Consider the following 14243-nt stretch of genomic DNA (forward strand, 5'->3'; position numbering starts at 1 on the left):
TCCTCCCACACTACTCGTATTTATATAACGCTGCATAGAGGACCAACACTGGCAAAATTAAAAATAAAGAAAATAATTACAAAAACAATGTAATTGGAAATAAACAAATAAATTGATATTTAATTGCATTTATTTACTTTTGCATTTATTCTCACATTTATTTTGCTTTTAATCCTTTTTTATCATTGTATTTTTATCTTGCGGAATAGTTTTTTGTTTTCATTTCCATATATTTTTGTCAAATTTTCAATTATAAATTTTATGTGTATTTTTTGTCTTTACGTTCACTCGTTTATTTTATGATTTTGGCAGTTTTGTATTTATTTCCACATTTATATTGCTATTCATTTTTTATTTTTAAATCTTGTTCCGTTTATTAAATGAATACCATTTTTACTTTTATTTTGCAGAATCGATTTTTGCTTTTGATTACATATGTTTTAAAAATATAGAAAATATATGTTTTTTCACTTTTATTTATTCTTTTGATTTTTCCAGTTTTGGTCTTGCAATGTAGAAGGAAATGTTATTCAAATAAGGTTGAATATTTTCTCTAATAAAAAGCTTGCCTTAGGGCAAGTGGATTTTGTTGAATTTGTTGGGAATTGTCTTGTTTTCTGAAAAGCGATATCTTGCTGTTACTTGTGTTGGTTTGTAGCGGTACTATCGTAAACACCTCGAGTTTTTTTATTTTGTTTTGCTTTGTTTTGTTTTCATTGTGTGGATGGCGTGAGAGGCGGTCCCTCCAAGGCCACGCCCATCTACCTTTATAACACAGCCCTTTACGACCACATTGTTTGTCTCCTGTCAAGGGTCATTTTTTTCTGCAGTATTTCCTTCTAAAGCTGCAATGCAATTGCAAAGGCGGTTCGTGGGCTCGCTCGTTTTCACCGTAATCGTCAGCGGGCTGCTCCTTCCCCACGGAAACGGAAACTTCACGTGCCAGGTAAGTGGGTGCTGAAAAGCAGTAAATATATGTGCAAATGTCCGGTTTTGCGCAAAGTACATAGATAAGCATATAACCTGAGTTTATGGTTCATTTGAAATGTACCTTATTACTAACAGGGATGACGCCAGGATATATTATCTCCTGGGTTGTAGTTTGGGGTCTGAGAAAATATATATTAATATTATTAATATTAAAAAAAAAAAAAAAAAGGATTATGCAATCAAAAGTTCACCTGTGCCTCGTTTTTTCATGCTATGAATTGTGTAAGCATTTCTTATCAAATATGAGATGACACACCGAGACATTTTAGGTCCATCAATCTTGGTCATGTGTCGAATATTCCTAACAATTGTCTCTTCTAACTCCAACTCTTCTTCTATCTTCAAACTCCACTGTAGAGGGCCCATGAAAATGGTGAGTCAAGTCAAGTCTTGACTATTTTTCTTCACGTTGCTGTCATGACGCTGAATGTTGACTCGTGGGCAGTTTACGAGGGAGACGGCTGCCCCATCAAGATCGTTCGCCATCCATCAAACAGCAAATGTGTCTCCGTCCAGGTTTGGATTCAACGTGGAGGTACAAGAGTGCATGGAACAATTGAAAATGCTGAATTTTTTTGCACACAGTTTTGGATATTCAACAACATTAAGCTTTTTCTAAGTCAAGGAATTTATATTTGGTCCAACGCTACCCTCTTTGCGCATTTGTAAATGGATGGTGTGTGGAATGCTTTGATTTTTTTATTCATTTTTAAAATCCCACTCTTAATTTCTATAATATGCCATAAAAAAAATATGTCCTATCACAACATTATTTTTTTGGGTATAATTGTAGGTCTACTAGCTGCTAATAATATTCCATGGGTCGCGCCTCGCCGCTTACTCGGATACCCGAAGGACACAATCACTCGATCACTAATTTGCTAAATCAATTACTACCGCATGTGTAACAAATGCAGTGAGCTTATTTTTTCACTTGAGGAAATACTAGAATCATTTTGCTGCTGAGGAAATTGGGTTTAGGCATGCAAAGTGTGGTCACATGCATGCTTCAAAATCCGCGTGCGTCGAATTGAGTTAGTCGCATTCTATTAGTTCACCACCAGATGGCAGAAGATGTACACATTGTCCCTTTAATGGTCGATTCGAGTGTAGGTCAAACAATTAAAAGTACCTCATGACACAAAAGATTAACATTCGCCTATATATGTTTTTTGGAATTAATAACTTGAACCAATTATTTAATTATTAATTTTAATGGAATAAAATGTGTACTTCCCGTTCCTGTGTGTGCAATTGTATTTACATAAGACCGCTTCTAGCTTTGTTTTGTTTTTGCTATCAGATGAAATGAAATTAAATGTGAGATCGTTCCAGACTTGAGTCGAGCTCCCACAATTGAAATTGCATCCTTGAGAAAAGAGATCATCAGACCTGTCATCACATATAAGAGAAAAAAGAAAAAGGTTTGGCCTCTTACCCCCCAATTTTTCCATCATTATCATCATCACCACCACCTCCCATCTGTTTTATGTGTGTAGTGGCACGCCAAGAAGAACGGAAATGAAATCCGAGTGTGGTGTCCCGACAACTCTGACCTGCATGAGCCGTATAGCAACGACCCTTTAACCTCAGTAATATTCTTCCTCCATTTTCCCGACACGCAGTACTCTGCTAATACTCACAAGGTGCCACTTTTCTTCCAGTGGGAGCTGCTTTGCGACTGTGTGGAGGCCAAGCTACGACTTCCCGTCACTGTATCCTACCACGCCGCGTCGATACGCTGCAGTGTCAACTACACTCTACCGGGTAGGCGAGCGTGTGTGTTCTTCTATACTCGTGTGAGGCAAGCGAAGCAGTGGAACAATGAACTTTGATTATAATATTAACAATGTGTACATTAAGCTCAACAACCTGATGTGTGGGAAGCTTCTGAAACTTTCAACTGCAGTCGTGGACAGAAAAAAGTGTTTTTTCTAATGTCGTCAGTTGTCGACTAACTTCTTGTCTGTACTGAATTTGAATAATGGCAACATTTTCTTGTCAACAGTTTCACAGAAACAAAAAAATCTATGAAGGTGAAACGCCAACTTCCTTGTTGAAGGGAATTATTTACTTTGCTTATCCAGTGAATGATTGAGGAAACGTGTAGAAGCTTGATGATGGAAAAAAAAACAATTGCCACAGTGCTTCTTTCAGGCATGTCATGCGTTTGGACCTTTGTTTTTGTCTTTCCTGAACCGGTCTGATCATTTTTGTGACTTTAGATCCTGTGCCCAGCTTCTCTTTGTCTGTGCATCATGCATCCAAATCCATCAACGTCACTGTGGAGTCAGAGAATAAAGTCAACACGAGGTGGTGCTACAAGCAGAGTGCTCACTATTGCGTCCAAGGCTCGCATTCCAACATAATCATCGTAAGAGTCACCAGCACCAGCCCAAATCTTTGAGCACCGAAACGTGAACATTTTCTCTTTTCATTTTTAGATTGATCCAGCTCAGTCTCGCTCTGCACTTCTCAAGATCCCGTTCATGCTTCCGTGCCTCTGCATACAAGTATGTTCCACTCCAATTGATTCTACGTTAGAATTCTAAGGTGCTGTTTGCTAAACTCTAAATGCAACAAAAATTATGACAAGTTGATGCTCTCTCTCAAATGGACCTTGGTGAATGTGAAATGTGCGCATGTGATTCTGTCTTGTGTAAATGCCAAAGAGCTTAATCTGAATTTCTGCGATCTGGTGGACGGAAGAACGATTGCAACTTCACCAATTTTATCTGGCCCATCTGTCATTTCTCCAGCTTTATTGATCCAAGGCATGTGTATTTGATGTATGTTGGAGAAAATGGTATAATTGAAACAATCATTTGTTTTTCGGTACAAAACAACAAAATATTTAAACATGTAAAAAATAAATTATTAAAAAAAAAACATTTCATTGAAACACTGATTATGCAAGTTCCATTTGGACCAAATTAATTTAATAAAATTTGTTATTTTGAATTAAATATAGGTGCTAATGTATAAAATCAAGTAGTGCAGTCGATATTAATGTTTTAAGTCAAATTTGTAATTTTGGAGTGTAATAATTGTCATAGCATTTGAATTTTGATAAATTACACAGCCTTGCTTTGTGCTTCACTTGTATTTGTGAAAAGTCGGATTGATTGAGAGAGTGAATTGTGCCCTCTAGTGGCAAAGCATTGAATTGCTCTACCTGTCACTACACGTAGCAGCCTGATTAGAAGTCCGTGTCAGCGCTCTAACCTCCCCTCTTTTTGTGTTGACAGGTTTTTTACACCCACGCAGACGCCCCACGCAAAACGGTGTGCCCTCTACAACACATCCCTCTGTCAGGTGAGTACACTTGACAATGGGGGGCCGGGGGTGTTAATAATATAAGCATGCATCATGCATGTGTGCCAGCAGATGCGGAAGATGTGTGGCTGTCCTCCGAGATCACGCTGTACGAGTCCACTTTGATTTGGCGCTCCGTGTGTCCCGCCCAAGCCTTCCCCGTTTTTGCTTCCCTCTGCTGGAAGCATCACGAACACATCTGCACCCCCTTGCCCAACTCCACCCTTAACGTGCAGGAAGACGGCACAAACCTGGTACTTGGCACAAATCTTTTCAATCATTCTTTCCTTCCTCATCTGTTTATTCATGAAAGCTGACGTGTCCCCTTCCAGATATTTAGCATATCAGCTGTGGACAAACACCCGCAGACGTGCGTGAAGGTGAGATTGCAATAGAAGAGTGCGAAGAAATCCGCAAGTAGAATTGTGCCCTACCACACTGAAGTTGAATAACAAAACGAACTTGGCGATGTTGCTCGTTGATGATACGAAACAAAAGCAAAATGGAAATAATGCTTCATGTTATGCTGATGTTTCTTCGATCATTTTGTGGTTGCAGTTTTCCCTGCAAGGCAGCCACAGCATCTCATGCCCCTTCCAGGCTGGTGAGTTAACTCAAGACAATGATCCCAGTCAGGAGGTGTGACGTGCACCCTCTGTGTTGCAGATATGTCATCTTGGCATGTTTCTCTGGAAGCTGGACTGCGCACGCTGTCTGTGTTCGTCAATTCTTCCGCAGCGGCCACCTTCTCGGCTCAAATGTGCGTGCTGAGCCAGAGGGAATGCCCATCCCGAGGGCCCGTCTGCACAGTGGCGGTGGTGAGTCTCTGAATATGTGAACCGCTCCCTTTAACACGTTAAACTAAAACGATTCGTCAATGAAGGTGAGCTTTGTGAGCATCCCCGAGACGTTGATTTGTGTGGACTGTTTTTCAGGAAGCAGCGTCTGAAAGCAAAGTAAGCATGCCTCTCCACTGGGCTGCAGGGAGCGCGTGTGTGCAGGTAACTTTCCAGCAGTGCCCGTTGTTTCGTTTGGTGTCTTATGGGTTGAACTTTCGTAGGTGTGGCAGTCATTCCCCGCCCAAACTGGAAGAAGAATTCTGTGTCCACACGGTGAGTACGCGCGACATTGTAATTCCCGATTGTTTTGGTCCTGAGTTCTCTTTTTTTCTGCAGAAACTCGTGACAGATGGGGGGCGCTAGCGGCAGCAGCTTTGATTCTTCTCACCGTGCTTGCATTTTTAGCCGTTTTTCTCCACTCTCTCAAGAAAAAGGCAGCTATAGGTCAGTTGCATAATTCCATTCTTTTTTTAAACCCTTTTATTTTGAGGTTTATTTTGAACAGTCTGAGATGATAATGCACTTGTAATTTCCGCTGTCTTTTTCCCCGACGTGTAGCTTGCCTGTTCATCCAGAAGCCAGTGTTGCTGGTGTGCTCGTCAGAGAGGTCGTCGCACGTTTCCGCCGTGTGTGCCTTGGCTTCCCTGCTTCGGGGAGATCTAAGCGCCACGGTCCATGTGGCCCTGTGCGCCGCAAGCTCGCAGATGCGGGCGGAAGCTGACGCCGAGACCAGCGTGGCCGACTTGGGCCCGCTGCCATGGCTGTACGGGCAGTGGGAGGCTGTGCAGGAGGCGCAAGGAAAAGTCTTAATCATCTGGAGTCCCGAGGCCAAAAGGACATACGGCAAATGGAGGCAGCGGACGCGTGGCGGCAAAGACGAGGCTGACGACAATTCCCAACATGATGCCGGACGACCGGGAATGCTTGAGGAAGGTGGCGCCAGAATGTCTGAGGACAAAGAGCGACTGATGGAGGACGAACGCTCAGCCGTCATCGAACCCGTGTTTGCGGCTGCTCTAGCCTGTCTGGAGGGTGCCCTGCACCGGCGCAAAGAAGGAGGCGTGGCCTTGGTCTACTTTCGTGGCCTGTGCCGCAGCAGGGACATCCCTGAAGCCTTTCGAGACATCCCTCGCTACTGCATGCCGCGGGACTTGGGAGGGCTCATTGGGGAGCTCGAAGGCCCCAGGGCAACTAATAAGACCTTTTGGGGGCGTTGTTGGTGTAGACTGCTTTCAAAGGGGACGTCAATGTGGCTGGCGATGCAGTTGGCCCGCCGGCTGCAGACGCTGCTGCCTAATGTGCGAAGGACAAAAGGCCCAAGGTGATGAGTCTCATCAGTCAGGAAAAAAAAGCTGGATACAATGCGGGGAAGATCTTGCTGGCACTCGAAAAGGAAATGAAGCGAGAGCACAACAGAAAGCGGAGAAGCATCAAAAAATCCGTTCTTGTGTGACTTCTACATTCTGTAGTGAGGCAGCAGAATTCTCAATCACAGCGGCCCAAGCTTGAATTTCCAATGACCTGTTGTGAATAGAAATGCCAAGTGTCTAAAGATGCCTGCGGAAATGCACATCAAGCGTTTGGAAAGTCACAGCGTTTTTGGAATGCTGTTCAGTTATTCCACAGAAATTAAACATTAAGCTCTGCAATTTATTATCACTGATACATAGAACAAGATTATCAAATGGTTAGTTATTGGCATGTATTTTACTGGGGTAAAATACATAAAAAATCTCCACATATCGATATCAGTATGCACATTAGAATAATGCGGAAACTGTGTCATATTGAATCACTACACTCTTCCGTCATTTACAGATAATTTCAAAAACATATAATAAAGTTTGGCACAGAAAAGCAACACTGCAGGGACTTGGGAGTCGGTGAGGGTGGGTGGGAGTCTCACATACTCGTTTGGTGCGGGTAGGCGGACTTTTTATAGCAACGCCCCTGGTTCTGACGGATTAATCTTGTTTTATTCATGATTTTTTATAGCAACAATTTTAGGTGTACAATTCCAAACACAATAAAAGTGTGTTTGTGTTTTGTTTTTCATGGTAAATACAATGTTGAGTGTTACGTCATCAATATTTCCATGACTGTGATTGGTCAATAGACCAACTTTGGGTTTGGGGCGGGGCTTCATCCCTGACACAAATCACCTCGACAGAAACCCTTGCCACTCGTCGTTCTTGCAAGATTCCAGACGTCCAATCGTACATTTCATCCTAAATTTTCTCTCCGATGGCTGCATAGCGAACGCATTTCCTCTGGGTTCATCCCAAAATATGAATTTGTGCCTTTTGCGTGTGCAACACGAACGGACGTCACGTCGACTAGGACGAGGAGGCGCTCAGACTTCCATTCGAGGTAACAACCGCTGCGGCTAACTGCTAGCCACGTTTTGCTGCTTCAAATATGCAGCGACCAATTTAGTGCGTTTGGTGGGCTCAAGCCCAAAAAAATAAATAATACACAGAAGCACCAGAGTCTTTTTTTTTTTTTTTTTTGCGTTAGCTAAGTGGTAAAAGCTGACTTGAGTTTAGCTAAGCTTTGAGCTTCGGTGCTGATGCTGTGCTGACTCACGCGAGAAGCAAAGAAAGCTGTTGTGTACATTTCAGATGATGCTGATGACAGAATTGAGGTTGATGACAATAAATACCTGAACTAAGACCCCTCAGAGGGGCAGTTACCCAAAATTAATCAAGCCTTTTGAAATCACAAACCTGCTTGATAATACATATTATTGCACTGTTTACTTGCATGTTGGCTGAAGTGACCTTCTTGAATCTTGGAACTGAGTCGTAGGTGAACATCGGTGAACATTTTGATTCAATTTTCAAATTGCAAAGGCAGCGATTTCGGGGGTAAACCATCAGATTTGGGCATTTTCATATACATATAAAATATTCATGTATATTCTGTACATAGTCTACTGTGCTGACTTTCTTTTTGTTGTGTGTGGTTTATGTGTGTGAATTGTCTTGGAAGCATCATGCGGTGGACCTGGCCACTCCTGCCTGCTCTGATGCTTCTGTCGGAACTGTCGCTCGTCATGGTCCGCACGGCGCCGTGTCAGACCTGCCAGAAACTGGCGGAGAGTTTCATCAAGGTACAGCGGTTGTATTTACGCACGTCTTCACCTTCAACATGAACGGCGTTCCTCCTTTCAAGGGCTTAGAGAGAACGGCCAACAAGAACTTTGGCGGAGGTAACACGGCCTGGGAGGAAGACAAGTTGGCCAAGTATGCAAGCAGGTCAGTCACTGGCAGCTGCAGTTGCATCTGCACAAAATCCAATTAGGGTTTGAAATGAGAGTTTTTGAAGAAGTGAGAAATTATTGCTGTCTAATTTGTATTTTAGATAACAGCCTGTTGCAAAATGAAGATTTTGCTGAGTGGCAAACATTTGTTGTTATCGTTATGGACAAAACACAAAATGAAAATATACCAAACCGTGGCCCAAAAACAGAGGCTTGTAGTGTACCACAGGTCATCTGTTCCATGCGGGCTCTTTTAATGAAATGGATTAAATAGGTTTGTTGCCGTTGCAGCGAGACTCGACTTCTGGAGATTGTGGAGAGTGCGTGTGACAAGTCTGACTTTGAGTGCAATCGCCTGCTGGAGCAAATTGAGGACCAGGTGGAGACGTGGTGGTTCCACAGGTAATAACAAAAAAGTGGTCGCCGTGTTTTTGAGGATCTGAAAGTGATTTGAGTATTGTCACGAGTTATTCAACTGCTAAGTCACGCCAGCAATCTATGTGAATGCTCGATGGATTAGTGGGGAAGCTTCATGAGCCAGTTGAATTTTGTGACTCCTCTCGATAGCACTGAAAGTACATCGGCACCATTTCTGAAGCCCCTTTATTAACACCAACAGTGCCATCTAGAGTGGTAGACAAATACAACAGGTGGTTCATGAAGCAAATTTGAAGCTTCATGTTCTCATTACTATGGATAAATGCCATTTGACATGTTTTATGTGTATGGCGTAGGCAGCGGGAGGCGCCCGACCTGACAGAGTGGTTGTGCATCGACCAGTTGAGACTCTGTTGTCCTCGTGGACACTTTGGACCCGACTGCAAAGGTCACTGACAGCTGACCCCTTTGCTTGCATCAAACGCTGACACGTGAGCACTAACACGCATGCGCTGTTCCAATACAGAGTGTCCGTCGGGTCCTGGTGGCGTATGTGGCGGTTTGGGCCGCTGCGAGGGCGAAGGCACTCGCATGGGGGATGGCGAATGCGTGTGCGATCCCGGATACGCGGGCCCGCTCTGTCACGACTGTGCCGATGGCTACTACGTGGACAAAAGCGCCAACACTACGGCTAAAGCCTGTGCAGGTACCCGACTCAAGCCAGGCAATTTTGTGGAACTATCTTAAGTCTACATCTGAAGCAGACTCAGCATGTTGTGTCCTCTGCAGCCTGCTTCCATTCGTGTAAGAAATGCTCGGGGCCGCAGGACTACAAATGCCTGGACTGCAAAGCGGGCTGGATGCTTCACGACAACAAGTGCGTGGGTGAGTAGGCTCGCTCGGGTCACGTGGCGAGCCCTATATCCGGACGCGTGTTATCCGACCGCTCTCGTGTGTCTGTTTAGACATTGACGAGTGCGGCACGGAGCTCTCCCGTTGTCCTTCCAACACTTACTGTCACAACACGGACGGTTCTTACGACTGCAGAGGTAAGCTGATCTGACCACTATTCAGCAGACAAAATCCAGTTCAGACACATTTATTTGGGGGGAGGGGGCTGTAGATGATAAGATATCCACTGATAGCTTTGTGTCTTTCTTAGCGTGAATGTTGATGGCTTTTCAGGCTGTGACCAGGCGTGCGTGGGTTGCATGGGCAGCGGTCCCGCCCGCTGTAAGAAATGTGCACGAGGGTACAAGCTGAAAGGAGCCAAGTGTCTTGGTGAGACTTTCGTTTGCATGCTCGACAGATGACGTAGAAGATTTGCACCAATATTCTAATGAGTGGATCAATCAATTTTTGAAATAATTGTTAGTTGCAGTCTTGCATGAAAGTACTACTTTCTTATTTGATCCCATTTTGTGGCATCTCAGGATGTTACAGAAAGAGGGGTCCGTACTTTTGGGAGTAAATTGAGACAAAATCATTATTATATGTCGTATAAATATTTGTTCTCATTGTTATTGTATAGATATAATTTTGGAATGAGACTTTTGTTTGCTTCGGGTCTTTAAAATGGGTGTGGCTTCCTGCGACAGATGTTGATGAATGCAGCGAAGGTGCCATGGCGTGCCCAGGTCTCAACGAGGCTTGCATCAACGAGGTGGGATCCTTCCACTGCGACTGCGCCGACGGCTTCATCAGGAGAGACAGCATCTGCGTGGAGAATAAAGCTCCCGGTACGTCAATACGCAAACGCGCGCTGGTCGGTTGCCGTCCGCCGAGTTGACCTGAGTTTGCGGTTCGCGGGCATCCCCTCAGTCGGTCCGGAGAAGGGCCTCTTTGACGATATGACGGACGACGAGGTTCTGGTTCTGCAGCAGATGTTCTTCGGCGTGGTCATCTGCGCCCTGGCCACGCTGGCCGCTAAAGGCGACATGGTTTTTACGGCCATTTTCATCGGGGGCGTGGCCGCCATGGCCGGCTACTGGCTGACGGAGAAGGGAGACTACATGTTGGACGGATTCCTCAAGGGCCGCTAGACAAGTCAGCGGAGGCCACAATCGCTTCCGCGCTCGTGTTGGCTTGCCGAGTCGCCCGAAAGGCCTTCGCTGCGTTTTGTTTGCATCCGTACCACGATGCGGGAAAGCAAAGGCATGCTAGAAGACAAGATGACGCTCACGCTGCACTCGTTTGAAAGGAAGTGAACTTAATTCCCCCCTACCTGGACTCTATTGGGTTTGAGGGTTATGCAAACCACCACTACTGATTGTTCACACACAAAGTGGCTGCTGTCTGTTTTCTTTTCCTCTCTCACAATTAGAACCTCATCATTATCAGGTACACGCTTGTTCTTGATTCAAGCAGGAATGTTTTTGACCTTTTTAGAAATGATGCATGGCACTGAAGTGACTCACATCAAATGTATTTATTTATTTATTCATTTATTTATTGTCTTTAGCATGGAAGACTTACAGATGCAGGATGGCATCGTTGCTGCGAAAGAAAAACAATGTGGTTAGGTCGCGCTGCAGTTGTGAGGATGCAAGCCATTTTCGTTGTCTTTAATTTATTTGTAAAGTTTGGCAACCTTGTGTTATTCAAGTGTGATCAATTGCAGGTTTGCTTTGCTCCACCAAATGTCTAGATCCTTCATGTCTCAGATTGGCATTTTCCTTTTCAATAAACACAACAGAGGAAAAGCTTTGGCTTTGCTGACTTTTGTTGGATGAGTAATGGCAGGAGGGAAGATATGGAATTTTGGGAGCAAAATGCCGCCATTTAGGGGGAGTCCGGAGCTCAGGAGCAACTTCCTGTTTTAGGGTGAGGTTCTGTTGGTCAGCTATCTGAGGAATTGAATTGGCGATGGGTCAATTGACATGTTAAGTTAGAATATGAAGGGTTTCATTTTAACAATAGTTTTACTTAGGTGTCCTTATTTTACCCGGTGCTGTATGTAAATCTTGAGTTGGTCATCTTCATGGTGAATCTATTTAAGCGTTCCGGTCCAGTTGATGGGGTTGAGGCGGAGCATGTACTTCTCCCTCAGGACGTCCCGGGAGCGTGCCAGTGTGCTGTCTTGCCACTTCTGCTCCATCAGCTTTACAAACAACACCACATGCAGACAGGTAAAAGCTCACTGTGAGCCCGCCGGCGGCCGTGTCTTTTGTGACGATCGGCCAGCCTCACCTTCTTGTTGTCATCTCTGTAGGCCGCCATGGCCTTGCGGTGTTGCAGCCGTTGCTGGAGTTCAGTAGACCGGGCAAGGCGGTCCACCTCACGCAGATCCTCTCCTTCCTTCGCCCTGCTGGACAACCGCAGACTCAGCGGGATGCGTTTCTCCTCCATCTGCCTCTTGAGGTGCTCACGTAAGTCCCTCCTGCAATCAGGTGCCATGTAGCCATTGTCAAGCACTCAGGTAGCAGTTTGACATCTCCAGCGTACCTGTATTCTTCTTTCTCCACGCTGGTTCCGTAAAAAGGTTTTTGCCATACTTGGTGATACCTGGACAACAAGAAGTGGTAGCCAAATCCAAATATTGTCTCCTCTCATTTAGAGCGGGGGTGACGTTCCAGACCAACTCTGTAATCGCCAAAATCCACAAGGGAAGGCAGATTTACTTTGTATAGCACACAGGAACCAAACTCCATCCCGGGAAGAGAGAGAGAGAGAGAGAGAGAGAGAGAGAGAGAGAGAGAGAGAGAGAGAGAGAGAGAGAGAGAGAGAGAGAGAGAGAGAGAGAGAGAGAGGGGGGGGTTGTTTGACTAGTCCTGAAATAGACCAGCCCTAAAATGGACTAGCCATCTCCAAAAACCACCCACCCGATGGCACACCGCATGTACAAGACAAAACAAAGTGCTTTATATTAAAGGTTAACAGCAGTATGGATGGAGAAACAATATTATTATGACATTACAAAAATTGTAATAAAACAATCTAACATAGTTCCTGTAAATTAAAACAAGCTCAATTAAAAGCTAGCCTGGGAACGCATCCGTCATCCTCAGTCCATCAATTTCTTTCAGGCCGAACGACCCAAAAATTGTATTGATGAACTGATTGCCGGCTCGTCATCGTTTCACTCAATCATGAGTTCAACACAAGCGTATCTATTTCAGAACACAGTGTGAGAGAGTACTTTTGCCACGTCTGCGCACCGCAAAAACCAATGTCATCGATCCAACCTGTTATACTCTCGTCTCTGCATGATGGCCGTTCTGTGTTGGTTGTGTTGATGAACAGCAAGTGTCTCTAGACTAACGCCGCGTGTACTGCCTGCCGGTGGACGCAGAGGGTTCAGTCTCGGAATGACCTGTAGATAATTGTAACGTTGGTCATACCGAACATGGCCGAGTCCCATCTTACAAACTTTATTGGCACGTCAAATGAACCGGTGGCTACCTGATGACTGGTGCGCGGTGGTTGGTCGGAGGCTGCAGAGATGAGCGGCAATGTTGACTGCTTGATAGGGGACGCAGTGGAGGGAAGGCGAGTTGGGGAGGTCGTCGCTATGGAAATGGAAGCTGTTGGAATGAAGACAAGTGCCAACGGAATGCATTCAAAACGGCTAAGGTGGCAATTGTACTCCCACAGACATAAGTACCAAAGTAAGCAAATATTTTGATTAAAAACACAAAATATCCTCCAATTGTCTTTAAATAGGCCATAGATGGAGAACATCTTTCTTCTCCCAGTGGTGGTTAGCCTAACGCTCCCGGGTTTAAGTTCCTCATGTTTGTTCTGCTTTACAACATCTCAATGGACTCTCTTTGTCTTTCCTTTTCATGTTGCATCATCGCTGGTGGAAGTTAAAAAATGTGATAAGCCTATTTTGAAAGCACAAGAAGTTCAAAGTATACAATATTGGGAGTAAAAAAAAAAAAAACATATTCAAGTCCAGCTACCTGCAAATATTCTATTTAAGTCAAATATTGTTATTGCACAGCAGTGATAACAGAGAATATTTCTTTTTTTCAAAATTCTGTTGTCTTACGGAGTTTCATATTGTAGCTCAAGCTCTTTCTTCCGTCTGGAAAAATCCACTCGACTAAATGTCACCGTCATGACTTTGAACCGTTCTGCACTGTATCGTCGTAATCAAAAACATCAAACTCTATTGTGCCTCCTCTGGCAACGGCAACAGTAACCCTGGTGAGGAGGTTGTTCCCCACCACCAACAAAACAGAACAAAACTTCTGACTGGCATCACTCCTCAGTTAATTAAAAACAGTTATTTTTAGCATGTGAAATACTATGTACACTGCGGGAACAAAAAATCTATTTTGTAAACAAATACACAGCCTAAAGGTTTGGGGAAACTGAGAAGAGATGGAAAAAGCACTTCTTTCTGAGTTTTATTGCCCAATAATCTATGAGTAGTGATTTTATTCATTGTTTTATTACCTATTAATGTTTGATTGTTTTTATTATTGAATTGTCCATCGATCTATGACGTATGA

General features: G+C 44.1%; 3 protein-coding genes across 4 annotated transcripts; 2 read left to right on the forward strand and 1 right to left on the reverse strand.

Annotated features, from left to right (window-relative positions):
• The first annotated feature begins 762 nt into the window (after nt 1–762).
• il17re (interleukin 17 receptor E) lies at nt 763–6625 on the forward strand. The gene is made up of 17 exons (XM_088399184.1): nt 763–946; nt 1348–1363; nt 1436–1525; nt 2326–2414; nt 2490–2582; nt 2655–2757; nt 3216–3364; nt 3435–3503; nt 4239–4305; nt 4378–4559; nt 4638–4685; nt 4864–4909; nt 4972–5123; nt 5241–5306; nt 5366–5417; nt 5481–5588; nt 5703–6625. The coding sequence occupies exons 1-17, from the start codon at nt 851–853 to the stop codon at nt 6467–6469; spliced, it is 2193 nt and encodes a 730-aa protein (XP_088255310.1). The 5' UTR covers nt 763–850; the 3' UTR covers nt 6470–6625.
• Nucleotides 6626–6654: 29 nt separating this feature from the next.
• On the forward strand, nt 6655–11486 carry creld1b (CRELD disulfide isomerase 1b). 2 transcript variants are annotated; one of them, XM_088399206.1, is made up of 11 exons: nt 6655–7514; nt 8115–8256; nt 8319–8401; nt 8698–8808; nt 9141–9232; nt 9311–9490; nt 9574–9669; nt 9750–9833; nt 9970–10065; nt 10383–10523; nt 10606–11486. In XM_088399206.1, the coding sequence occupies exons 2-11, from the start codon at nt 8140–8142 to the stop codon at nt 10824–10826; spliced, it is 1221 nt and encodes a 406-aa protein (XP_088255332.1). In that variant the 5' UTR covers nt 6655–7514; nt 8115–8139; the 3' UTR covers nt 10827–11486. The 2 variants fall into 2 exon arrangements, with proteins under 2 accessions (XP_088255332.1, XP_088255322.1); XM_088399196.1 differs by having other exon boundaries at nt 7041–7514; nt 8136–8256.
• Nucleotides 11308–14230, reverse strand: LOC148401914 (uncharacterized). Its single transcript, XM_088399224.1, has 5 exons — nt 13186–14230; nt 12969–13096; nt 12229–12288; nt 11974–12163; nt 11308–11884 (listed from the first exon to the last, which is right to left on the reverse strand). Exons 1-5 carry the CDS (start codon nt 13462–13464, stop codon nt 11774–11776), a joined length of 768 nt encoding a protein of 255 aa, XP_088255350.1. The 5' UTR covers nt 13465–14230; the 3' UTR covers nt 11308–11773.
• Nucleotides 14231–14243: the final 13 nt, after the last annotated feature.

Source organism: Syngnathus floridae, chromosome 2 (genome assembly GCF_059516105.1).
Source record: "Syngnathus floridae isolate MCC-2025c chromosome 2, RoL_Sflo_1.0, whole genome shotgun sequence".
NCBI classification, from domain to species: domain Eukaryota; kingdom Metazoa; phylum Chordata; class Actinopteri; order Syngnathiformes; family Syngnathidae; genus Syngnathus; species Syngnathus floridae.

Coding starts and splice junctions, on each gene's coding strand:
- LOC148401914 (XM_088399224.1), bottom strand. CDS start 13,464: ATGTTCTCCATCTATGGCCTATTTAAAGACAATTGGAGGATATTTTGT. Junction 13,097..13,185: donor CACCGCGCACCAGTCATCAG/GTAGCCACCGGT, acceptor AATTATCTACAG/GTCATTCCGAGACTGAACCC. Junction 12,289..12,968: donor CAGAGACGAGAGTATAACAG/GTTGGATCGATG, acceptor CTTGTTGTCCAG/GTATCACCAAGTATGGCAAA.
- il17re (XM_088399184.1), top strand. CDS start 851: ATGCAATTGCAAAGGCGGTTCGTGGGCTCGCTCGTTTTCACCGTAATC. Junction 4,910..4,971: donor CTCATGCCCCTTCCAGGCTG/GTGAGTTAACTC, acceptor TCTGTGTTGCAG/ATATGTCATCTTGGCATGTT. Junction 5,418..5,480: donor AAGAATTCTGTGTCCACACG/GTGAGTACGCGC, acceptor TTTTTTCTGCAG/AAACTCGTGACAGATGGGGG.
- creld1b (XM_088399206.1), top strand. CDS start 8,140: ATGCGGTGGACCTGGCCACTCCTGCCTGCTCTGATGCTTCTGTCGGAA. Junction 8,257..8,318: donor TGGCGGAGAGTTTCATCAAG/GTACAGCGGTTG, acceptor CCTCCTTTCAAG/GGCTTAGAGAGAACGGCCAA. Junction 9,670..9,749: donor TCACGACAACAAGTGCGTGG/GTGAGTAGGCTC, acceptor GTGTCTGTTTAG/ACATTGACGAGTGCGGCACG.